This window comes from Scardinius erythrophthalmus (assembly GCF_964197995.2).
Source record: "Scardinius erythrophthalmus genome assembly, chromosome: 19".
Taxonomy (NCBI): domain Eukaryota; kingdom Metazoa; phylum Chordata; class Actinopteri; order Cypriniformes; family Leuciscidae; genus Scardinius; species Scardinius erythrophthalmus.
In genome coordinates this window covers 19,769,965-19,795,000 of record NC_138239.1, presented here as the reverse complement: position 1 = coordinate 19,795,000, position 25,036 = coordinate 19,769,965, and the positions used below count along the sequence as shown (strand labels likewise).

Below are 25,036 nucleotides of genomic sequence, written 5' to 3'. Positions count from 1 at the left end.
ATATTTAAAGGGGGATAAGTTCACACCAGTGGCTTGTAATTACAGAGCGGGACACTGCAAGGTTAATACTAGTCTAGCCAAAGCCATTTGAAAACACACTAGGTTGGCACATGTTCAAGGCTAGTCACCAACGCCCCTCTAGAAATGCTTCTCACACAGACAAAGCATGTGTCAATAACTTTGTTCAGTGAGGACGGTCCAGCCAAAGTACAAGACTGTGGGACCGAGGGGATTTCGTTTCACTACTATTAAAAAGTTCATCACAGCCAAGAAAATAAATCCACTAAACATTATACCACTAAAAGATTTGTGCAATGTTCTCAAGCTAATACAACTTCACTAATATGTTTCTTGCAAACAAGTTATTGCGCAGGGTTTGCTCTTTCATAGCTCAGGAGGATAGATTTATCAGTAGTCTTTCATTTAAGTATCAACTTTGTCTCTTCTGACAAGAACAAAAACAGACTCAAATTGTTGACATGCAGTATAAGATAAGCTAAAAAATGACTGTGGATGCACTTTAGATATTTAGGTCTGTGAAGAATATTTGAGTTATCCTGGAATCACTCAAACTGTGCTCAAACATTGTTGAGATTACAATAATAATATCTGAGATCTCTTGCGATTTGTTTTTCATTCAAGCAACCTCTTGTATAAGTGACATGTATAATACTGTTCAAAAGTTTGGGGTTGGTAGGATTTTTAAAATGCTATTGTAATAAGTCTCTTATGCTTACCAAAAATACATATATACACACATTTTATATATCTAAAATATAATTTCGATTTGCAATTTAATATATTTTAAATTATCATTTATTCCTGTGATGTCAAAGCTGAATTTTCAGCATTATTACTCCAGTCTTCAGTGTCACATGATCCTTCACAGAAATCATTCTAATATGCTTATTTTATTTTTATCAATGTTAAAAACAGTTGCGCTGCTTAATATTTTTTGTGGAAACTGATACTTTGATAAAAGAACAACATTTATTTTTATAATACAAAAGTCTTTACTGTCACTTTTGATCAATTATTGATCAATGATCAAAAAAACAAAACAAAAAAACATACAGTTTATAAAATACATTATTTTATGGATTTTGAAGATATGGAAATTGAATATAAAAACTCTTTAAAACAAACAAAAAAGAAAAATAAGCTGAACAATTGGGATTAAATAGTTTGACCCATCCAAAAAAAGCATGCACATTTACTTACTGCTGTCAAGTCACATTACAGCTGAACTTCTGCAAGTATTACATTTTAAAAATGGTATGTAACATTTAGATTTTGTAGTCACATGTGTTTGGTTAGTTTGGATGAATTGCGCTGCTGCAGGAAGACATATTTTGTTGGTGATGTATTATGGCTCTGCATAAAAGAGCAGATACTCACAACCTATGAGCTCCTATGAGGGCTTGAGAAGGTCAGTGCATATTGTGGTTGGTGTGTGCAGTGGTGTGTCCTGTTCCCTTGTGTCCTGCCCTGGTTCTGCCTGGGTCTGCTCAATCTGGGTCAGATCCAGAACACTACTGGGATTCGCTGGAGGGGAAGAAGTTGAAAAGTTAAATGGATGATCTGGCTCAAGGGACAGAGAAAATGTTGTGAAATATGTGTGTGTGTGTTTGACTGACAGTTATTCTTTGCAGTCTTCAATGCTTCCCTCCGTCTGTGCAGGGCTTTCTCTAGCTCAGACTTCGGTGATGGTGATGGTGATGGAGGGCGTGTCCCATGAGAGGAGGAGGGGCCAGGGCGCTTGGCGGAGGTCTTAACAGAAAGATTCCATTACCATGCTAACAGCTAGCTTTTAATTCCAATGTGTGTTACATTATTCGTTTTTTTTATTAAAAACATATACTTTCATATAAAAATATATTCATTTTTAAGTGAATATAATCATATAATATTCGATTATAATTAAAAATAATTAAAGCAATCCTGACCAGGATTCCCTGAAGTTCCTGTATGGCAGAATTTGACGGTGTCCGTTCTTTCTGCAGGGAAACCCATCAGAACAATTAGCATGTAACAAAGTAGCATGTCATGAAATGAAAGACAATGTAAGTGGGCGGCAATCATATAAGTAATTTAATTTAATTACAATGATTAACTGTATAGAACAGAAAGTTAAAAGCAGTTTAAGTGAGAGTTTGTATGTCAAGTTGTTTTCAGGCTGTGAGTGTTTTGTATGAGTTTTTATGAAACGTGTACCGGTCCAAGTCTGGCTTTGTTGGTTTTTTGGGAAACACGTCGGAGTTGAACTCCGCTTTTGATTCGCTGCATCATCTCATCCACAGCTTGCTGTTTGATGTCCTTCTCTGTCAGATTAAAACACAGATCAACACACACTCATTTCCTGAATGTTACTTCAGTTATAGAATATGCAGATGCACTTATGATAAACAGCATTTATGTAGATAAATGCACGTCTGCTGCTTTTCATCAGCAGTTCATTTAAGCACTGAATAATATCCGACATACCAACATAACTAAACAGAATTGCGAGGGTTTCTATTTGAGCTTGCATGCACAAATAATAAAAAACAAATCAAAAGAAAGTTGATCTATGATGTTTGTCTTTGTTTAGTGGCCTTGGAAACACTTTTAATCATTCTGTCATTAACTGGAACAAAAATGTGAATATTATCTGCTTACCAGTCTGATGTTTTTCTGACATGATTAAAAAAAAAAAAAACTTCCCTTTTCCAAAGACACTAAATTGCCAGTGCATTTCAGAGCTTAGTATAGTCCAATAAAAATTCAACTGAAGTATCTAACCTTTGGCCAGCACTTATACTAAAAGAGTTTGTCAATCCATTCAAAAAAATCACCATTCCTCATAAATACTCAAACCCTGTAAAACGTAAATCAAGCACTAGTGATAAGGAAAGGCTAAAGTTCACCAGTGAAATTCTATAAACCTGAACATTTTGCCAATAATTGAAGAATTGTAAGATTTTTGTTAGCATAAATGGGTAATAATGACCCTTCAGCAAAAAGCTGCATGTCTTCATTCTTCTTCCCTTCCATTTTTTTTTAGTACAAGGCTGAAAGAAATGGTTCAGGACAAACTTGAACTTGACCCAAGTCTTTTATTATTTCCCACTGCTGTGATGAGGAACAGAACTTTACTTTATGCGAAATAGTACATATTAATTACATTCCGTCTGATTGAATACACTGCAGCATCTTAATTAACACTGATCAAAAAGGTCAACATAAACACCTGAGATCTTTCATGCGGCTTGATGGCGATTGCCATCCTTTCGATTACGATTACATTGCTTTTAACTGATCAATATATGCAATCTTTGCATTTAGTAATTATTACATGCATCCTTCAAAGAGCAGAACTTTTAACCTGAGTGTATTTATAGAATGGAAATGGAAATGTGTCAGAGCTTTGCTCTTTACCTGGGATTTTCTCAGAGGAGTCTTTATCCACTAATGCAATTTCAGTGCTCACATTTTTTTTCTTACGAAGTATAGACAGTAATGAGCTGAAATAGACAAGAGACAAAAGAAAGAATTAGCTACTGGCTATTAAACAATGAAAAAAGAGAAGAAAAAGAAAAAAGGACAAGCCCTCCATTATGTCCTGACCAAACGTCCTGTTTCAACAAGAAAAATGTCATTGAACCTGATCCCAATGAGCAAAGTTTTCATTTTTAAAACAGATTTTTTGGGGATTTTGCCAAATGCTAACTCTCTTAAGAACATGTATACACTCATTTCAATGGTTTTGGGCACAAACAGACACTCACCTGAGTGGGTTGCTTGAGGGGGCAGGGGGTGGAGGCGGAGGAGGTGGGGGCGGGGGAGGCGGAGGCGGTCCTGGGGCAGCTGCTGGTGGGTTGGAGATCTGCTGGAGCTTCTTTTTAAGCTCCTCCACTGCAAAACACACAGGGTTCTCAGAGATACAAACACCTGGTTGGTTTTGAGTGCTGTCTGAATTTATGCAAGTGTAGCATACACTACTATTAATACTTAAGCAAGGATTCATTAAATTGAAAATTAATTAAATTTAAAATACATTAAAATAGAAAACAGCTATTTTAAGAGCTATTTTGTAATAATTTTTCACAATATTACTGTTTTTATTGTATTTTTGATCAAATAAATGCAGCCCTGGGGAGCATAAGAGGCTTCTTAAAAAAACAAAAAAAAAACAACAACGTTTGGACAGTGGTGCATCTAAAACTGAAAATCAGAGAAATTGAATTAAAAGCCCTATGTGTGTTTTTTTTGAAATATGTGAACCTGTCAGGGTTGTACATCATTTTGAATTTAGAATGCTTTTTAAATTCCAGCTCAATTCAAGATATTTTAACGGAGGTATCAAACAATATCCAGAACTGAATTAAAACTCGAGGAAGAGGAATTAAATTTGAATGAAATTTAACTTCCTGTGGCCAATGCAATTCCAATTGCAGATGAAGAATTCAGAACAGCTTTTAATTCTTAAACTCTGAATTTCATCACAACACTGGTACCTGTGAATCTGAGGTCTTTGGCTTCAGTTTCAGCTTTAGTGTGTTTGTGCTGCCATTCTTTTCTCTCCTCCTCCAGCAATTCTGTCTGTCTCCGTAATGCTGTCAGCTGCTTCTTTAATTCACTGCCGTGTATCTGTTCTTCAAGAGCTTTTACCTAGATTCCGCCGAAATAAACACAGCACAACAAATAAAGACAAAAAACAAGGTTTGTTAGAATGGAATGTGATCTTTGAACTGTAAAAAAATAATTCACTTACAAAATGAAAAATCATCATGTGAAGATTATGTCATCAAATTAAATGTTGACCAGTCTCTCTCTGGGTCACACACACTTTTACGGTATAGAAAATAGCAGCTTGGACACCTGATATGCTAAAAATCTCCTTTTGAGTTTTGGGTGTATATGAGAACGACATGGGTGTGACGGAATTATGACTTTTTTGGGGTAAACCATCCCTTTAAGGAAGTACAACAGTGACTAGTCACGTTCTTGTCATATTAAGTATGTCATATATAAAATCTATAGTGGTGACAGATAAACGCTCTCAAAGCAAGTCGAGTTGACTCCAACCATTTCCCCTAATCCTTTAATCATACGATAATGATGGTTTAAATACAGAATGGTGATACATTTTTCTCCTTTTACACAAGCAAGTAATAAACTGCATGTGTGAGTTTTTGAGTGGCACTGGGAGGGGCTGGTGTGGTTGATGTGATTGGTTTGTCTGTTATTATTTTAATAACATTCCGTCTACACCCTCTAAGGACACTGTGACCTAAAGGACACTGTGGGGATTAGTGTGTGTGTGTGTGTGTGTGTGTGTGTATGTTACCTGCTGTTGATGCTCCAATCTCTGTGTCTCTACAGTGTGTGTCAGTGTGTTGATCTCTGCCAGAGCTTTCTGCAGAGCTTCTGCTGGAGACACGGTCTGGATCAACATCTGGCTTTGTCTTTTCAGCTTCTTCTGTTCTACTAGCATCTTCATACACCCACAGAGAGAGAGAGAGGGCACATAAAGAACATGTTCACACACACCACTTAAGTAATATATTCCAGAAATACATAAATATTCAGAGTTCCTAGAATGTCTAATACATTTCGTTCAATTAATCATGAAATCAAATCAAATTGAGCTTTCACCTCATGTGCGAACTTCTCTGCTTCAGAACGCAGGTCCCTCTCAAGCTTTAGATCCTCCTGTAAGGCCTCAAACTCATCTAGAGCATACTTAGAAACTACACACATACACAGGTAAGCATTCAGATGGTTAAGAGTTTGGAGCCTTGATGTCCGTGGCAAACAATTCAAACACACAATCTTTGAAATGCTTATGGTGCCATATAAATTCATACTCGACTTCTGATGTAGTCAGAACAGGGCACTCACTAAATGGCACAGAATTTTAAAAGCATTCAGAGTGTAACCTTAGGTGACCCTTACCCATAATTCTGCTGTCCTCTTTATAGGTAATTTATTTACACTACCATTCAAAAGTTTGGGGTAAGATTTTAGTCTCTTATGCTCACCAAGGCTCCATTTGTTTGATTAAAAATACAGTAAAAAGAAATATTTTGAAATATTTTTATAATTGAACATAACTGCTTTCTATTTTAATATATTTTTAAAATGTCATGTATCCTTCTGATGACAAAGCTGAATTTTCAGCAGCCATTACTTCAGTCTTCTCTTCAGTGTCACAGTTGCCGTTTAATACTTTTGTGGAAACTTTTCTCAGGATTCTTTGATGAATAAGAAATTAAAAAACAGAATTTATTTAAAATATAAATATTTTGTAACAACATAAATGTCTTTACTGTCCCTTTGATTGATTTAATGCATCATTGCTGAATTAAAGTATTTCTTTAAAAAGAAAATTGACTCCAAACTTTTGAACGGTAGTGAACGACAACATACATTCAACATGGCTTAAGAAAGTAGTTAAGCACCAAGTGCCTTTCAATTTACCATTCTCTTCTATTATAGGCAGCAAATGTGCAATGTTCTCAAATTCATCACAAAAATTGGGAAATTTGGGTATGGCTACATTCTTAATTGGAAGTAATGGCATAAAATACTGTAACACTTGTCATTTAAATAACAAGACAAGAAATATAGTAAAGGTTTTGAATGAAGATGTACCAGAGTGTGAGTACAGAGGTTAGGATCAATTAATGTATGGATTGGAAAGCAGTAAAGAGAGAGAGAGTGCTTCATGTAAGAGGATATAGTAGAGAACAGGAGCACAACTGACCTCTGTTGTATTTTCCCAAGAGCTTCTTTTGTTGGAATGTTTCAGCTATTAAAACAGTATTATCATGTTTCTCTTTCAGGAGCTTAGGAAGAAAGGGAGAGTGAGGGCTTCAATTATTTGGGTATTACTGGTTAATCTGAAACATTAAACAACACGACACAAAGACAGCCCCCTCTTTTCTGTTTAATGGTTATTATTCTGAGTGAAAGCTACTTTGAAACATGGCAAGGGTTAACACTAAAGACATTAAGGAGGTGGATCAAAACAGTTCCGTTCTGTCATGATGAGAGGTTTTTACATCCATTAAAAAAAGTGAATGATTTTAGAGTGTATATGCTAGGCCTTTTTTAAAATTATGTACAGAAGATCAACCTTAAAGATGAGTATTGCTTCATTAATGCAGAACCCAAGATTAAATGCCCTTTTCACATACCTCCTGTCTAGTTTGGCAGAGCTGCTCTCTTGTTGTCTCCAGATCGATCACCATCTGCTTCTTCTCAGCCAGGATCACCTCCAATTTATCTCTCAGCTCTACCACGAACAAACAAGAAATGTGTTAATAAAAAATCTACAGTACAAAACAGCCTAATCTGAACAGTCTTGTAACTAAAAATCATGAATTGAGAACTGCAGCTGAGGGGAAAATTATGAGCGAAAAATTCTCTAAAATTAGAGAAACTGTTTCTCACAAAAAGATATTGAATGCTTGTAAGGCTTGGAATAAAGCACATGTTGAATGGACTACTTTTACAATGTTTTGTGTTGTATTATGTATTACTTCTTCATATACATACACATAATATCTCAATAGATAGATCATTTTACTTTTGGATAAAATATTAATTAACATCATAGCCTCAGAAACTAGATACTTAAAGGGTTAGTTCACCCAAAAATGAAAATTATGTCATTAATGACTCACCCTCATGTCGTTCCAAGCCCGTAAGACCTCAGTTCATCTTCGGATCTCCACAGTTTAAGATATTTTAGATTTAGTCCGAGAGCTTTCTGTTCCTCCATTGAAAGTCAATGGACGGCATACTGTCCATGTCCAGAAAGGCAGTACAGACATCATCAAAGTAGTCCATGTGACATCAGTGGCTCAATCTTAAGTTTATCAAGCGGCGAGAATACTTTTTAAAAACAAAAATAACGACTTTATTCCACTATTCATTTCCTTCTCTCTAGGCCTCGAGTGAGTTCACGTAGTGTTTTTGCGTAGCGCGTCTGTGTTGTACGTCACACGCATCACACATGACCAGCGTCGGCCAATAGTGAGCCTACGTGTGACGTACAACATAGACGCGCTACACAAAAACACTACGTGAAATAGTTCGAGGCCCAGAGAGAAGGAAATGAATAGTGGAATAAAGTCGTTATTTTTGTTTACTTTTTGCGCACAAAAAGTATTCTCGTCACTTGATAAACTTAAGATTGAGCCACTGATGTCACATGGACTACTTTGATGATGTCTGTATTGCCTTTCTGGACATGGACAGTATGCCGTCCATTGACTTTCAATGGAGGAACAGAAAGCTCTCGGACTAAATCTAAAATATCTTAAACTGTGTTCCGAAGATGAACGGAGGTCTTACGGGCTTGGAACGACATGAGGGTGAGTCATTAATGACATCATTTTCATTTTTGGATGAACTAACCCTTTAAAGGTACAGTTACTAATTTGTGCACTACTAGCAGCACCAAACTGTAAATATAATGACTGCTTTCACACACTGTCACGTGAGGCTGTAGTAAGTAGTGCACAAAGACGAATGGCTCAAAAGCAAACAGTCTTTAATATCATACTCATTAAAACACGACCACACAACATAGACGATACAGGACAAGGAACTATAATAATAATATTGTAGAAATTAGATTTCTATTATATTATTATTATTATAATATTATTATTCATTTTAATTATATTCACCTTTAATATGTAGATACAAAAAGCATAAAGTGATACAAATATTTTAAGCAATACATTGTGGGACAGTGCATTGACCCACCTGTGATGACAATCTGACAGTGGGAGGAGCTGCAGACACCCGACGACGACTCCTGTGGTTCTTCTTCATCCTCATCGTCAAGATTGATGTCAGCGATGACATCGGCACCAAGACGGGATATATAGAGCATACTCTTCCTCTTCAAAGAACGGTTCTGTCTGTTCAACTGAAAGAAAGATATACATTAGTATACTGTTTTTGGCAGACACATTTAACCAAAGCGACCTAGAGTGGACACAAGGTATACGTCTGAACCCATGACCTTAGTATCAAGCAGTACCAATTGAGCTACAATATCGAAATGTTAACTTGCTAAGTCTTTGTAAAGAGAATGAAAATACAGTGTCTTTCGACAGTGCAAAAAAAAATGTGCAAAACCAGCACAAGTTAATCTAGTGAGGGCAATGTCGTCACATTTATAGGAATAATCAGAGATCAAAAAGACACCTGTAACACCACAAATGATATAAAACCCAAGCCGGTGATTTTTATGCATTTGCCTCAGAGTGAAAAGATATGAGAAATCAAATCAGCAGCATGTAGACAGACCAGCCCACTGGAACCCCAGCGGGCGCCCATGCAATTCCCCTCAATCACACAGCCAAACACACACAGCACGAACACTCTGGAAAAGAGCAATAATCAAGGGCAAAATAATAGACATTTCATTACAGGTATGCAGGGGCAGCAGCAGCAGCCACTCCTGTTTTCATAAATAATTACAGCATTCTATCAGGCACGGACACAAACCCCCACCATCGCAACATGTACATAACTGCATCTGAGGCATTTTTACCTTTTTGAACATCCAATTAAAGTAATTTAAGACTGGTCATTCACACTTCAATTAGGGAGTCCACTTAATGGAAACTCAGAGAGCCAATGGGGGTGGAGGTATGTAAATTAGTCCCGGATGACATTCCGGTCAGAAAGAGAAAAAGAGTGGGAGGCAGGGATAAAATGCCCCCTCTTTAACGAGCCTTTATTAATGACATCCAAGTGAGGACACACAGCACGTGAATCCATTTCCTGATGGCGTCCTTCCTGCTGAATGCATCTTTTAAAAACGCAATCAACAACACATAATACGGGGATAAACACGCAGAAACACATGCACGCTCGCTCTGTGATAATCATCCGGCATTGATGAGAGCGCAGCGGCAAAATTACACAGTGGCAGAAATCAGATGTGCGTCCTGAGGTGGCCAGGCCCCTCATCTCCTCTGATCACACATCAAAACAAAATGTCATGTGTTTGGATTGCACTTTGATTTGACTGCTACCACCCGCGAACCCTCATCCATTACTGCTTAATAATTCAAAATGTTCCAGAGTTTAAGAAATTGATTATGATTTTCTTCTTTTTTGGGGGTAGATGAGGTGTCTGCCAGCCTCGGGTTTCTTGGCAGACAAAATTACAGCCATCATACACAATAAATCATACAGCTGAAATGTAGAGACTTTTTGAGACAATTCTGCTCACCATCCTCCAATCACACCAACCAAAATTTTTGGACTCATTTAAATGTAAATTTGGAATGAGCCAATGCTGTAATTTTCACAACGTATCCTTCGCATTTTCAGGAAGAGGTGAGATTTCTTTTCCACCATGCATACTGAGATGCAAATCAAGTTTTACACACTTGTTTTATAGATAGTCACAAGATTAGTTCACAAAAATACAGCAATCAACAAGGCAATATCAATATTTAATTTCCAGTAATTTATTTATTGTATAAGTGGGATAATATCCAGTCAGCTGGTCATTGTGGCAAAATAAATCCAAGGAATGCACCAATATTACAATTCTGGACAATACTGATAAGACGATTATTATATTCATGTTATGGCAGGTAATAGATAAATGTAGAGTATTGCAGTTTTTAAAAATTTCATGTATATAAATTAAAAACAAAACACTAAAAACTAAAATGAACGATTTTAAATGTTTTAACTGATAAAATTTATGCATTACAACATTATAATCTCCAGTATGAAAATTATATTGAGTTTAAGATATGCTAATGATTACATTTAACCGCGTTATTAAATTATTAGTGTTTTAAAAGATTAACAAAGATTATAGCATATGTAAAAAACAGAGGAAATCAGTATCAGTAATTAAATAACCAATATCGTCCACTACCTATAAATGAAAAAATAAATAAAAAACAATATAGTCCAATAGCAATAAATGAAAAAAATAAAATAAAAAAAGTTCAGGCCATAAACGATATGGTTCCCAATATATTGTGCTTTTCTAAGTGGGAATGTTTTGCAATGACTGGCTGACTATGTACCGTTCGATTGTTTGGAGTAAGATTTTTTTCTTTTCAAGAAATTAATACTTTTATTCAACAAGTATGCAATAAATTTACATTTTTGGATGTTACAAAAGACTACTATTTAAATAATTACTTTCTATTCAACGTTCTATTCGTCAGAGAATCCTGAAAAAAAGTATCAAGGTTTCCACAAAAATTTCAAAAGCAACACAATCTTTTCCAACATTGATAATAAATGCCAAAAAAAATCGTACTGTCCTCAAACGGTAGTATAAAACAAAACTCTTGGGAAAATCAACAAGTTTAATGCAATAAAACTAGAACTTAAGAGACCAATGCAGTTGAAAGTGTTTCCTGGCTGCCTTTCAATAAAGACAGATGAGGCACTTGAGATAATTCAGCTATGTGCTGAAAGAGCAACTAGTGACAAAAACAACCGCATCCTCAATCAGACGTGTCCTGACAGATAGAAGATGAGCAAACCTGTAGAGGCCAGAACCTTGCTGTTAGTTCCACAGACGTGAGGGGTTCGGTGTGGGGGTGTTCACAGAGCAGCCAGGACAAAGGGCATCTGTACCGGTTTTCATGCACAGTGGCCGCCGGCGAACACAGAACAAGCTGGGCTGTGCATTTAAGGATGTCAGGAAACCATTGTTTGGTTAAATCGAGCTTTTATCCAACACATAATGCTGAGGCACAAAACGGCCCAGCTGCAGGTCTATTTCCTCCGCACAAATGAAATGCTCCGCGCTCTTCCTCAACCGCAGCTTTCAGAAACTGTGATGTGACATCTGTGATGGCTTCACATACTTCAAGGAAAAAAATGTATACCTCAAGAGAATACTCTAGAACTACACTAGAAAGTGATTTTCAAGAAATGGCAGGAACAATAATCTTTGACCATGCTAAATAACCAAGAACCACAGCGTTTTGTCATCTCAGTCTATTTTGTCATATACAGAAATGAAAGTCTGTTTTTCTTTGCGAGGTAAAACGTCTTATTTTCTTGCTTCTAAAAACGCAGGACAAGTGTCCTTTTTTAACCTAAAGACTATTTTCTCCTGGTCTTTATCTCTTTTATCTGTGTCTTTATTCCTTTCACTGCTACTGTTCTCTCATTTCTCTCTCTGTGTGTGGTGATCAGCGCTCATCACTGACAGACAGCAGAAGATAGTTGATTCATCCATCAGATAGACGGCAATGAGCCGGTAATCGTTCCCGCTAATTTGCCTCACACCTGGGCTTTTAGAGATCCATTTACCTGCTGAGTGTTCAGCGTAGATGCCACTTCACTCTTCAGACCAGACTGAGCCTGAGCGGCGGAACCGAAACCCGACTAAACAATGTGCTGAGCAGGGACTGATGGCAAATTGAATACTTCTGTAATGAGCGGGAACCAGTGAGGTGGGCAGGCAGTCAACACCAAGATGCAGGTACACGGGAGGGAAATACTCTTAAGATTGACTTCAGCATGAACTCAATGGAGTGACTGCCCACATGGAGTACAATTGTGTGTACTTTGCTCAGGATGGAGGAGGAAATAAATGGATGCAATGTTGGATGGATGGAGGCATGATGGATCCCAACCTATTTACCATGAAAGCACAAGCGAAAATATGAGTGTATGATTCTAGAAGTAATGTTCCTAAGAAGAGTAGAGCAAAGAAACAGAAGAAAACAGATATTAGAATAGAATAGAATATACAATAACAAACCAAAACCAAAAGAAGAGAATAAAACCAAAAGAAAACAATCAAATCAAACAAAAAAATTAAATCAAATAAATAAGAACAGACTCAAATGAATCAGAACAGAACAAAATAAAATGAAAAAGAACAGAATGGAATCAAAAGATACAGGACAAAAGAGAATCACAAGAAACAGAACACAAATTAATGAAATGCAATGGAATTAAACAAAAACATCAGAATCAAATAAATAATAACAGAACAAATCCAAATGAGCAAATTCAAATGAATCAGAACAGAACAGAGAGGAACAGAAGAAAATGAAATATAACAGAACAGAACAAGGAGGATCAAGTGAAACAGAACAGAACATAATCAACACACACAGAACAGAATAAAAAAATCAGAAGATAAATCAAATAAAAAAGAACAGAAGAGAATCAAAATAAACAGAACAGAATGAAATAAAAGCAACAACAAAACAAAATAACATGAAACAGAACATAAGAGAATTAAATGGAACAGAATCAAATAATAAAAAAACTGAATCAAATAAATAATGAACAGAACATAATCAAATGAATTAATCAAATCAGAACAGAACAGAGGAGAATCAAATAAAACAGAACAGAACAGAGGAGAATCAAATGAAACCGAACAAAACAGAATGAAACAAAACAGAATATACTCAAATGACACAAAACTGAATCAAACGCACCAGAACACAACAGAATCAAATGAAAAATAACAAAAGAGAATCAAAAAAAAAAAAAAAAGAATCAAATGAATCAGAACAGAACAATGGAGAATCAAATGAAACAGAACAGACGGAATCAAAAGAAACTGAACCAAAGAGAATCACATGAAACAGAACACCAGAAAATTAAATGAAACAGATTCAAATCAAACAAAAAAGAACAAAATCAAGTGAATCAGAACAGAACATAATGAAATAAATCATAACGTAATCAACTCACACAGAACCAAACAGAACAGAATCAAATAAATCAGAAAGGAGGAGAATCAAATGCAATAGAATAAAACAGAACAGACAATCATAACTTTATTGTAAAACCTCACCTTTGAAGCCAAAGCTTCTACACTCTCTCTGCATGTCTTCTCGATCTCTAGATTCTCCTGAATGTTGTTCACCTCCTCTATCACCCTGTGCGACACTAAACACAAGAAATATGTCAAATATTTTGATGGTTTCTTCAATGCAAACACACTACAGTTGTCACTACAGGCAAGCACACGGCTAATTTTCACACACTGTCATGCACACACTGAAGCAGTCAAAACAGTACAACATCATGACATTCATAGACAAGGTCACAACATCATACAATTACTCTGTCCAGAGCCCTGAAACTGCTCTTTAACAGCTATCATGCTCTCCAGACTCCTTTCACAAAAGTTGAATGGGAACATTTGGTGTACAAAACAGCTGGAACTACAGTCTATATGGTAGACACACGATCTCATTAAGGAATTGAATGGTTTGAATAGTTGCTGTCACAGCACTCATAGCAGTGTTCTGTAGTGTGACATGTTGTACTTCATCTAAAACTAAAAATCGTTCTAATTCTTATATACCCCGGTAATTATTATACATGCATTTTCTATAATCTAATGTTAATTTAAAGATTAATATGGACTTGGATTTTGTATCCACCCATCTGTCACTCTATAGGACTATTTCAGTTTTCTAGCATCTGCTGCATATTTGAACTTTTTCCAACAGTGACTATATGATTTTGATACACATTTTCACACTGGAAACAATTGAGGGACTCATACACAACTATTACAAACTATGCTCAAAAAGGAAACATGATGAATTAAGAGACGAGGGGTGATCATCAGTTTTTTTTTTTTGTGGTTTCAGAATTTGATCCTACTATGTGTGTGTTTGTGTGTGTGTGTACGTACAGTAACTGTCAAAAGTTTTATGTTTTTGAAAGAAGCCTTGGTTACACTTTATTTGTAATTATATATCTAAAGGGGTCCTACAATGCCATTTTCACAAGATGTAAAATAATTCTCTGATGTCCCCAGAGTGTGTATGTGAAGTTTTAGCTCAAAATAGGCCAACCTCACATATATATATTTTTTTATAGCATGTTAAAATTTCCACTTTTTGAGGTTGAGCAAAAAAGCGCAGTGTTTGTATGTGTCCCTTTAAATGCAAATTAGCTGCTGCTCCCGTCACAGAGGGCGGAGCTTCAAGAGCTTGTGTGTAAGTAGCTCCGATTACCTCACAAAGACACGCACTGAAAATCTCAAAAACTTTTAGCCTTTTATGTTCAAACCGGTGTCAGACAAAGATGGAGAGACTCAAGAAGAAGTGACAACATGCAGAATGCAACAGGACATTTCTGAACGGTTAGTTGATTAATTTATGTAGCTGATGTGGAGTTAACTATCTTCAAGTCATTCATTAGCATATTCTGTCATGATAATCTATAAATCGCTTTTCCGGGGGCGGGATTTATGTAAATTTTAGGGTTAGTGATGTCACTAATCCGTGAAGAAGCTCATTGTAGTCCCTACCAGCCATTCGTTGTAGTCCTTAAAAAGTGATTTCTGTAAAAGAAAATATCTCCCTTTGCTTTGAACTTTGAGCATTGTAACTTTGCAGATGTTGTTTATGCTCAAACAGCAACATTACACACTAACTAAAGTTAGAAAAGTGAAATCATAATCAACCACCCCTTTAAGTACAGAGTAATATTAATTGACAACATGTACTTACTATAGGGTTAGGGTTGGATTAGGATTTGGTTGAGGGTTAGTCGCATGTAATTATGCATAATTTACTGTTACTATGGTAAGTACATGTAACATATGTAACAAGGACACTGTAAAATAAAGTGCTACCAAAGACTCTTATGCACACCAAGGCTGCATTTATTTAATACAAAATATTATTAGAATATATACAATAACTGTTTTCGATTTGAATATATTTTAAAATGTAATTTATTCCAGTGATGATAAAGATGCATTTTCAGCATCATTACTCCAGTCTTCAGTGTCACATGATCCTTCAGAAATCATTCTAATATGATGATTGGCTGCTCAAGAAACATTTCTCATTAATATCAATATTGAAAACGGCTGTGCCTAAAAAAAATGTGTGGAAATGGTGATACTTTTTTCAGGATTCTTTGATGAATATGAACAGCATTTATTACATGTATTTATTACATTTATTAAAGCATTTATTAAATAGAAATCTTTTGTAACATTATAAATGTCTTCACTGTAACTTTTTATCAATTTAATACATTCATGATGAATAAAAGTATCAATTTATATTTTTAAAATCTTACCACAAATCTTTCAATGGTATCATGCTTTCCACAAAAACATTAAGCAGCAAAAACGGTTTTTAACATTGTAATATTTCGCAATATTTTGTTTTTTACTGTATTTTTGATTTGGTGAGCATAAGACACTTCTTTCAAAAACCGACCCCAAATATATATTGATGCTGAAAAAAGTTCATGTCCATCTTATATAGCAACATCTTTTCAGACTCTCTTTTCTGTTGAATCACCAAGCTCCTTGGCCTTCATACAGCTATTGTCTGCTGTCCTGTCCTTCATTCAGATCCTATAGGAATGGGAGACTGAGATCAACACAAGCCTGTCTAGCTGAGCTTAATAGATTTTATAGAGCTTAACAATTAATAGAGTTATCTCTGGAGTCTCCTCTGCAAATGCAAGAACATTCAAAGGCCCACAGTGTCTCTAAAGATTCTCTCCTTTCAAAAATATTTGTAATTGCTCAAGATTAGTCTCTCGCGCACAAAAAGAGTCCAAAAACAAGACGGATTGAAAGGAAACTTTCAAAATTCAAAAACGCAGTCAGTCTGATGAGCAGCCGCAATCTATCAGCTTCCAAAGAGGCGGAAGATGGGGAGATGGAAGAGGCAGACGCTCTTAACGCCCGGAGCTCTTACCTTATTTGTGTCCGTAATCACCAGAGACTGGCCACGGACCAGCTCACAGCCTCTTAACTAATTACACATTGTGGTTGAGAGGCAAAAACAGGAATTAGCACCATCACGGCCAGCGGCTGCCTCCCAATGACACCTAATTAAAACTTGATGAACGCCCGTGTCTGCGATATCCAAGTTCCCGCTGTAAGCCTTTCCCTGTCACTCATTAAACAGTACTTAGCTGCCAGTTGGTTTCCCTCCACCCCATCTTTCATCTCTCTCTCTTTTGGTAGTACTAGCACTAAGTGACAGGTTAATTGTAATAGCAGCTACACATAAACCGGGCTAAGTGTGAGGCAGTTGCAGAGCAGGAGGGGGAGACTTCACACGTCAGGCTTGGCAGCTTTAATTGTAAGTTTTAGCCTCCCCATCAACGTTACATCTTCAAATCTCTTTCTTCTCGCGCCGTTCCTCGTGCACGCGTCTTCTCAGAGACAGACAGTGATTGCGTGCACGAGGACGCAGAGTATAATGCTATCGGGCCTGCGTGTTGGAGAAGTGAATTAGAGCCTCTGATGCTGTTTCTACAGCGCCGAGCTTGATGAGGGGGCAGATGCCTTTGTGGTCTTATCATTAGAACACAATGGTCATGTTGTCATCAACCTTGCCATCTCCAATTGAAAAGACATGATTGTGTGTTGTGGGCTTTTTCCTTGCTCGCTCGCTCGTTCGCTCACCGCTTCCCCCCCACCTAGCCAGCCTCCCTCTCGGTCGCTTTGCGCTGAATAGAAGCAATTTTCCGAGAGCTATGAAATCACGTAATAGCTCCTAATATGCAGCTGCTCTGCTAGAAGCTGCAGCCACTATTTAAGTGGAAGTCATACACAATACGCGTTTATGGCGGAGGAAACATGAGCAAAGGCCAAGATTATTCACAAAAACACACGCTCTTCTCTATCAAATAATGACCTATTTCGTGCATTAAAATGAGAATGTAATGGATTTTTTTCCCCTCCTCTCCAACACCGGCGGCCATTTGCTGTGCTTTTTAAAATTTCGCCTTTTAATTCACGTGTTTGAATTCCATGTTTCCCCAGCGAAGAAAAAGAAGGTGACATTTGTATAGATGTGCGAGAGAGGTGAAGTGCGGTGATTTGGCGAGGGAGGGACCGCAGAAAACCCCATTTGAGATTGAAACCTGCCGCTTTTCCCCTCATTCGGGTGTGTGTGATTGATATCAACTAGAGATGCTCCGATCAGGATTTTTTTTTTTTTGTCATCATGATCGGCCGAAACCGATCCCGATCTTACAAGCTTTATATAAGTGACATATAAGCTCTCTAACTGTTAACCCCTTAGACCTTGGAGGCATTTTTAATGATTTCATGTGATTTCAAGTGGCATACTTAAAAGTAATGGTCTATAACTCTACAAAAAAAGTATCATCAAGTACATGATCTAATTTAAAAAGGAAACCTTTCAAATTTTGAAGAAAATAGATTTTGATCATGTTTGGAGGTTATTATGTTACAACACTGCTGAGAAAACCCCAGAAAAAGTGATGCAATTTATTTAAAGAGTGTTTTAATGAACATAAGAACTTGAATGTGTAAACAGCACAAAACATAAACATATTTATAATTACATAGAATAAGTAACAAGTAATAATAATCTTCCAGCGGTGCGCTCCAATTTTTTCCCAAATCACTGAAGTGACGTCAACATCCGGGTTAGCGGTAGCATGAGTCGTCAGGCAAGTGTTATTTAAATAAACTCCTGATGTACTTACAAACTTTCCAATGCCTCGTTTTATGAGTACAGAACTTATTTGTACTACTGTAGAAGTTTGGTGCCATTCCGGGCATTATTAGTGGGGTAATTTACAAGATACAGCCTTGGATCCATTAGCGCCTGCACTAAGCCATCCGGCTGATTTCTCTAAATAAGCTCTAACTTTAATAATGTTCGACCAAGGTAAAAAAAAAAAGCTTCTGGGGGGGTGTTTGGCTCGAGGTCATGGTGCAAAGGATCCATAGGTTGAAATTACTCCGAACCATCCCTTTAATGTTGTTTATTAGCCTGGCAAACCAGAACTACATCAAGATGTTAGGTCTGGCAACTGACCATTGTCAGGGCTCAATCCAAGGGACGGGATAAACGGCTGTCTTTCAAATTCGCTACAACCAACCAGAGCGTTTTCCCAACAGCGGAGCTAGTTGATGATAGATTAAACTTTTGCCGTATCTGGCCGGCAAAATTACGAACACATCTTCCTGTTTTAAGAATGACTTAAGTGCCATTCTTTGTTCTTTTCTCAAAGAAAAGCTTAACTCCAAGTCCTCCATAGTCACAGACAAAGCCGATTCGAAAGGTCACTGTTCGCCAGATGCAGCAGCTCTTCTTTGTTTTCAAGTAGCAGGGAATTCACGCGGAACCATCGACTCACAACTCTGTCGTCATTATGTAAAGCCCGCCCACCGATTTGATTGGCCTGACTAGAGTTTGGTTTTCTAGCTCGAAAGTCAACGGAGAGTTGCTAGACTTCCCTGGCTGCAAAATAAATTTTGCTGCCGCTAGGGTACGTCTAGATTTCTAGGCTAGTTGTTTATGTCTATGTACTGAAAGCTCATTTTTTGAGATATCAACCTAAAATTTGGAACACAACTTGTTCAGATTTTTGGCCTTGATTTTCTTGCAGTTTTAGAGTACAACATGTTTTGAAAATATATATTTTATATAAAATATGAATAATTAATTTTTTACTTTGTACATTTTCATAAACTCAAACTTCTATAACCTTTTTTCTGTTTCATATTCTTATTTTACTTCTTAAAAAATCTGCCAAATGTCTTTTTTAAAACAAGACCAATCTTACGTCTATATTCCAAAGCATTCTTGAATAACAATCATTTAAGTTTGGAATGTGCATTTTCACGTCTATGCAAAAAAGAGTGGGTGACACTTAAGGGGTTAAACAACAACTCCAATTGCTTAGATTTAGAGCAGTCTGAATAACATTAAAACATGTCTTGTTGGAAAACAGGGAAATGATGGTTACTGAATAACTAGGTGTGTCTATATGGAACAGTGTCATAGTTCTTGGAAGATTCTGGGATCAAAGTTCAAAAGAGCAAAGCGCACAGTCACAGTATTTTCCACAGAAATCGGAGCAGTCTTTAGCTGCGTTTCCACTGCAGGAATTTTTCCCAGGAACTAGGGACTTTGGGGTGGTACTCTGTGTGTTTCCACCGCAGGAACCAGTGTCTAAATGAAGTTCCGGGTAAATATTTCCCCCTCCGAAAGTCCCTGCTCACGAGGTAGTACTTTTTCAAAGTTCAGGAACTTTGGGGGTGGGACTTGGGCGCTGAACATACTGAGTTTGTGGTTGAGTTTATGCCGCATTTTGATTGGTTGACTCCACGCAGCATTTTATTTCAACCACCATTTTTTTTTATCTGTTGCGGTGCGTGCAGTAACAGTTGTTTGATATTCGAATCAACAATGGAGTTTAAAAATTACGACAGATGGACCGACGATGAGGTTCAGGCTTTATTAAGCTTAAATTCAGAGAATGAAATCCAGCGGGAACTGTAAAGTAGCGTGCAGTCCTACGTCACCGGACTAATTTGCCTAATCTTCACGGTACTTTTAGCAACAGGTCTGGAGGGAAAAAAAGTTCCTGGGAAAAAAGTTCCTTGGATAAATTCCAGGTAATTTCGATGGAAACGCGGCTTTTGTAAATGTTTTAATGTACTACACAGAAGGATGTCACTGGATGGACATTAATTGAATTTGAGAAGTTATAATGAGATAAATCTAAGATCTTTAAAACCAACCTTGTTCAAATTCTTTCAACTTCCGTAAGGCCTCATCTCTCTCCTCTTGCATTTTTTTACACTGTAACAAAATTAAATAAAAATATAGAGTATATTAAAGTGATAGGACAGATTTTTTATTTAAAAGAACTTCTGCATTTATTTTATTAAAAGCAAACCCTCCGAAATATCATTTTAAATGTATAGATCACCCAAAGATGTAAATTCTGTCATCATTTACTAAACTTAAAGGAACAGTTCACCCAAAAATGAAAATTCTGTTATCATTTACTCACCCACATATAAGCCGGGGTGGGGTGGGGTGGGGTGGTTTGGTTATGTCTTTTTCTTTTCTTGTTCTCTTTTATTTGTTTAAAATCTAAATTGTAAAAGTTGTTAATTCTATGTAACTCGATTCAGTTTTCAATAAAAATATGTTGCAAAAAAAAAATCATTTACTCACCCTCGTGTGGTTCCAAACCCATAAGACTTTTGTTAATCTTCGGAACACAAATGAAAATATTTGTAACAATTTTTGGGTGAACTATCCCTTTGGGGTCTGTAATTTTTTTTTTTTTAAATGTTTTTGAAAGAAGTCACTTATACTCGCCACGGCTGCACTTATTTGATCAAAAATACAGTAAATACCATAAAAGATGATTACAATTTAAAATAATTGTTTTCTATTTTTATACATCCTTGAAATGTAATTTACTCCTGTGATGGCAAAGCTGAATGTTAAGCAGTCTTCAGCATCACATGATCCTACAGAAATCAGTCTAATATGCTGATTTTATGCTCAATAAACATTTCTTATTAATATCACAGCTGTGCTGTTTAATATTTTTGTGGAAACCGTAATTTTTGTAGGATTATTTCATGAATTGAAGGTTCAAAATTTTCAACAGAAACTGCTGAAAACTATTTAAAGATAAAACTACTTATAAAACTAAAAACTATTTAAAGATAATTTAAAGATTTTCAAAAAATTTACACAGAAGTGCAAAGAATAAAAGAGATAAGTGAAAGAAAGGACAGCATGACAACAAACATCTTACCTCCTTTTTGATTTTCTCGTGTTCTCTTTGGAGGCTTTCATACTGGAGAAGTACTGCAGAAATACAAGGGCGCCAGTTGAACATCTCACAAGTCACAACTTCCCAAGAACTACACAGTCAGTTAATGCAATTTCAAAAGGCCTACATGAGAGAGATCTAACTCAAGAGGAAACTTTTACTGCAGTAGCTCACAACTCATGTCCAGCATGAGGATTGCTCATGGAAACTAACACTAATTTACACAAAAGTATTTTTAATGTTGCAAAATATATAATTACAAATAGAGGAAATTCTCTCCATGGATGAGAAATACATTTGCTGGTCAAGACAATGACAGTTCCACTCATATTCATATCCGCCTACATGCCGCCTGTAGTATGAATCAGCATCATCTCTACTGAATATGCGTTTAATTTTAGAGCAGAAGCCATGATCTGCAGTTTACAAACCACACTGTGTCTGGGTTATTAATGTCACAGTGAGACTATCATGGAAAAGACAGTCTCTTCAGTTTAGTTTTGTAAAGTTTCAGAGCATACACTGTAAAAAATTATTCTGTGGCTTAGTAAATATTACAGAAATTTTTAACTTTATTAACTTAATAAAATCTCTGTATATCGTTTACTTGATTGTTTGAGTTAAACATACCAAAATAATTGAGTAAAAATCCAACAGTTAATTTTATCTAAAATTTACAGATATATTTAAGTTTTTTTCAATAAAATAATTTAGTATTTGACTAACCAATTATTTCTTTATAATATACTTAATATATATGTGAAATTTCTATCAAAATATTTGAGAATGTTTAATTAAACTGATCTGTTTCAAGAAACAAAAAAATTACTTAATTCAAATCAATATTATTAATATATTTAACACGCTCTTAAAATTGAGTAAGTTTACTCAATTAAAACAATGCCCCCCCCCCCCCCCTCCCCCCCTCCCCCACCCTCTGACGTGACGAAAACTCGACGGTTGGAGTGAGCGTGGCTGTTTGAACTCTCCAGTCTCCAGAACAACAGCTCTCTTCTCAGCGTCGCAGATTTGGTGCATTTTCACTGTGAAATTCAGGTTGGTGTATGTTTTATTTTATCTATAAAATCATTACTGTGCTTTAAATCATATTTAATGCAAAACAACATAGCCTACAGAGGCGTAATTCGACACCTAAACGAGACGAGAGCCGCGTTTGTCTTTTTGCGTGATTGAAACGCTTTGCATAAACACATGACTGACTTTCATAATGATAATGAATATAATTATTATCATTTGGATGATAAAATGTCCTCAGAACTATCACTTTTTGTTTATTGGCAGGTTATGTCAGTCGCTCGCAGTATATTTCGGCTGTGCCTCAGACAGTGACTGTGAGTGAAATGCAAGACGGCGGTATGAAGTTCAAAGTTCACCCGCAGAGCGCGAGTCTGTCTCCGGCACGAGGACCAGCGCAGATTCGGTGGATATTGGATAACAGAGTGGTTGATTAGACTTGAATTTGGCTACCTGAATGTTTAAATATTTCATTTTTACTTGTTAAATAAGTTTAAATGCAGGCAATATTGTATACATGAAAAAACAGTCTAAAATGTGCTGTATTGCTGTACTCATTGAAAATAAAGGCCAATGTAATGTATAATGGTGGTTGTCTGGAGTACTATTTTTACAAAGGTTTAGAGAAAATAAAAAAGTTAATATTACTCATTAATAAAAACAGTTAATATTACTCATAAATATTGTTTTTTTAATGTTTAAATGTTAAATTATTTCTACTCAATTTTATTTGTTAATGTACCAGATGCAGTTACTCAGATTTACTTAATTTTTTTACTTGCATTTACTCAATTCATACAGTATATTTCATTGATTTCACAGCTTTAAAATTTACTCAATTTTTTTGAGTGTAAAAATGTTTCACCAATAAAATTGAGTAAATAATAGTTAAACTTTTTACAGTGTAGCGGAAAAATGTGATTAATCCTAATGTTCTCTGCCTCTATTTAAGAGGTCTGCAGGGCGCTTTGAGCAAAAGGATATAAAGCAAATCTTGCCTGAAGATGTCTTTCAGAGAGTTGTTTACTAACCTAATTCTAGAGGGAAATTATACAGCAGTCAGGAAAATTTACTCATTTAATCCTAACAGTAACATCTGTGGGGTCAAAAAGAATTTGTATTTTACACAGTTAAAATGAAAGTGCCGACTGTCTTAACTTCATGCAAACAATTTTACGTGGTCACATAAATGGTCACATGACTACAGATTTCAGAGATGATGTCTGCGTCAAAGCTCCATAAAACATGCCACCATAATACAGACACAACTACCATATTCATATTCAAAGGGCCTATATAAATCAAATGTGTCATAAATCATGATCAAAATATATGTAAATATGTCAGTGGTCACATTTGTGTCCACTGGGAAACCAAAGCCCCATTCTGAATGAGTACTGAAACTGTTTGATATAATATGGCAGATTTCTACGTATAGCAACATTACAACGTACAAGTAGAAGTAAATATGTATTTATTCTTGGTTTATCAACCACAATTTCCCCTAAAATTTCTGATAGAGTTTTATAAGCTTTTATAAGCTTTATTTTTATCTATTTATTTATTTAATGCAATTTAATTTATTTTATTTGGCTATCCAATAAGTAAAATACATGATGTTCTCACCTAGATTGGAAAAATGGATTTGCATGAGTTACCAAAAAAAGATAGCTGTCTTTTAAGACAGACTGCTGCACACATATCTTTACATGAAAAACAAAAGAAATGCCAGGATGTTCACCAAAAATGTGTGTGCATGTCCAAACAAGCCTCTCAAAGCAAGATTTACAGAATTAAAAGGCTTTATGTTTTCCTCTGCATGCAGAGGGGATTAAAACTACACGGGCAGAGAATGTTATACAATTTGTGTTCCACTTCAGAATTAGTTGGTTGGTAAAATATGTCAGATTGTTTTCCAGAATTCTACATAACTATTGTGGATTTTTCTTTCTGGGAATAAGGATAACATCAAGTTGTTACCGAAATGACTGCTTTAACAAGAAACAAATCGACTTCATGTAGGCCTACTATTATAATACCTGTGTGTGTAGAATGTTATAGACAGTTACAGCAAGCAACCAAGTTCCTATGAGATACCTGCACTATTTAGGCATTTGACACCATCACCCTTACCTTGGTTGGACCGTTCTGAAATCATTTTCACTTCTTTTTGCTGTCCCGTTGACGCCATTGAGAGTTCCTGAGGTTACTGATTCAAAAGTCCGATTAAACACAGCCCGAGCGACACAGGAAATGATACCTGGACACACCTACTGTCACTCGCGCGCACCGTTAAAGCAAATATTTAACATGTTAGCGATAGTTTTCACTCGAATGCTATAATTTGGCATATTCCAGTAAAAAAAACATTACCGTGGAATCAGCAAAATGCCATTAAAATAATGAATTAAAAATTACACGTTACGATTTT

The 25,036-nt window shown here is 36.1% G+C and overlaps 1 protein-coding gene across 2 annotated transcripts in view; it reads right to left on the bottom strand.

Moving 5' to 3' along the window:
- shtn1 (shootin 1) overlaps nucleotides 1-24,887 on the bottom strand; it is a 29,187-nt gene extending 4,300 nt beyond the window's left edge. Inside the window, exons 1-16 of one of the 2 annotated variants that reach the window (XM_081394417.1) lie at nucleotides 24,739-24,887; nucleotides 21,553-21,605; nucleotides 20,516-20,576; nucleotides 13,814-13,908; nucleotides 8,761-8,926; nucleotides 7,182-7,279; nucleotides 6,749-6,830; nucleotides 5,638-5,732; nucleotides 5,330-5,476; nucleotides 4,497-4,650; nucleotides 3,768-3,894; nucleotides 3,418-3,503; nucleotides 2,215-2,321; nucleotides 1,947-1,997; nucleotides 1,638-1,770; nucleotides 1,399-1,545 (exon numbers count right to left, since the gene is read on the bottom strand). In XM_081394417.1, the coding sequence (XP_081250543.1) occupies nucleotides 1,412-1,545; nucleotides 1,638-1,770; nucleotides 1,947-1,997; nucleotides 2,215-2,321; nucleotides 3,418-3,503; nucleotides 3,768-3,894; nucleotides 4,497-4,650; nucleotides 5,330-5,476; nucleotides 5,638-5,732; nucleotides 6,749-6,830; nucleotides 7,182-7,279; nucleotides 8,761-8,926; nucleotides 13,814-13,908; nucleotides 20,516-20,576; nucleotides 21,553-21,605; nucleotides 24,739-24,796 (1,647 nt within the window). In that variant the 5' untranslated portion in view covers nucleotides 24,797-24,887 and the 3' untranslated portion in view covers nucleotides 1,399-1,411. The remainder of the gene's footprint in view (nucleotides 1-1,398; nucleotides 1,546-1,637; nucleotides 1,771-1,946; nucleotides 1,998-2,214; nucleotides 2,322-3,417; nucleotides 3,504-3,767; nucleotides 3,895-4,496; nucleotides 4,651-5,329; nucleotides 5,477-5,637; nucleotides 5,733-6,748; nucleotides 6,831-7,181; nucleotides 7,280-8,760; nucleotides 8,927-13,813; nucleotides 13,909-20,515; nucleotides 20,577-21,552; nucleotides 21,606-24,738) is intronic. The other variant, XM_081394418.1, reaches the window with a different exon arrangement.
- Between the last annotated feature and the right edge of the window lie 149 nt (nucleotides 24,888-25,036).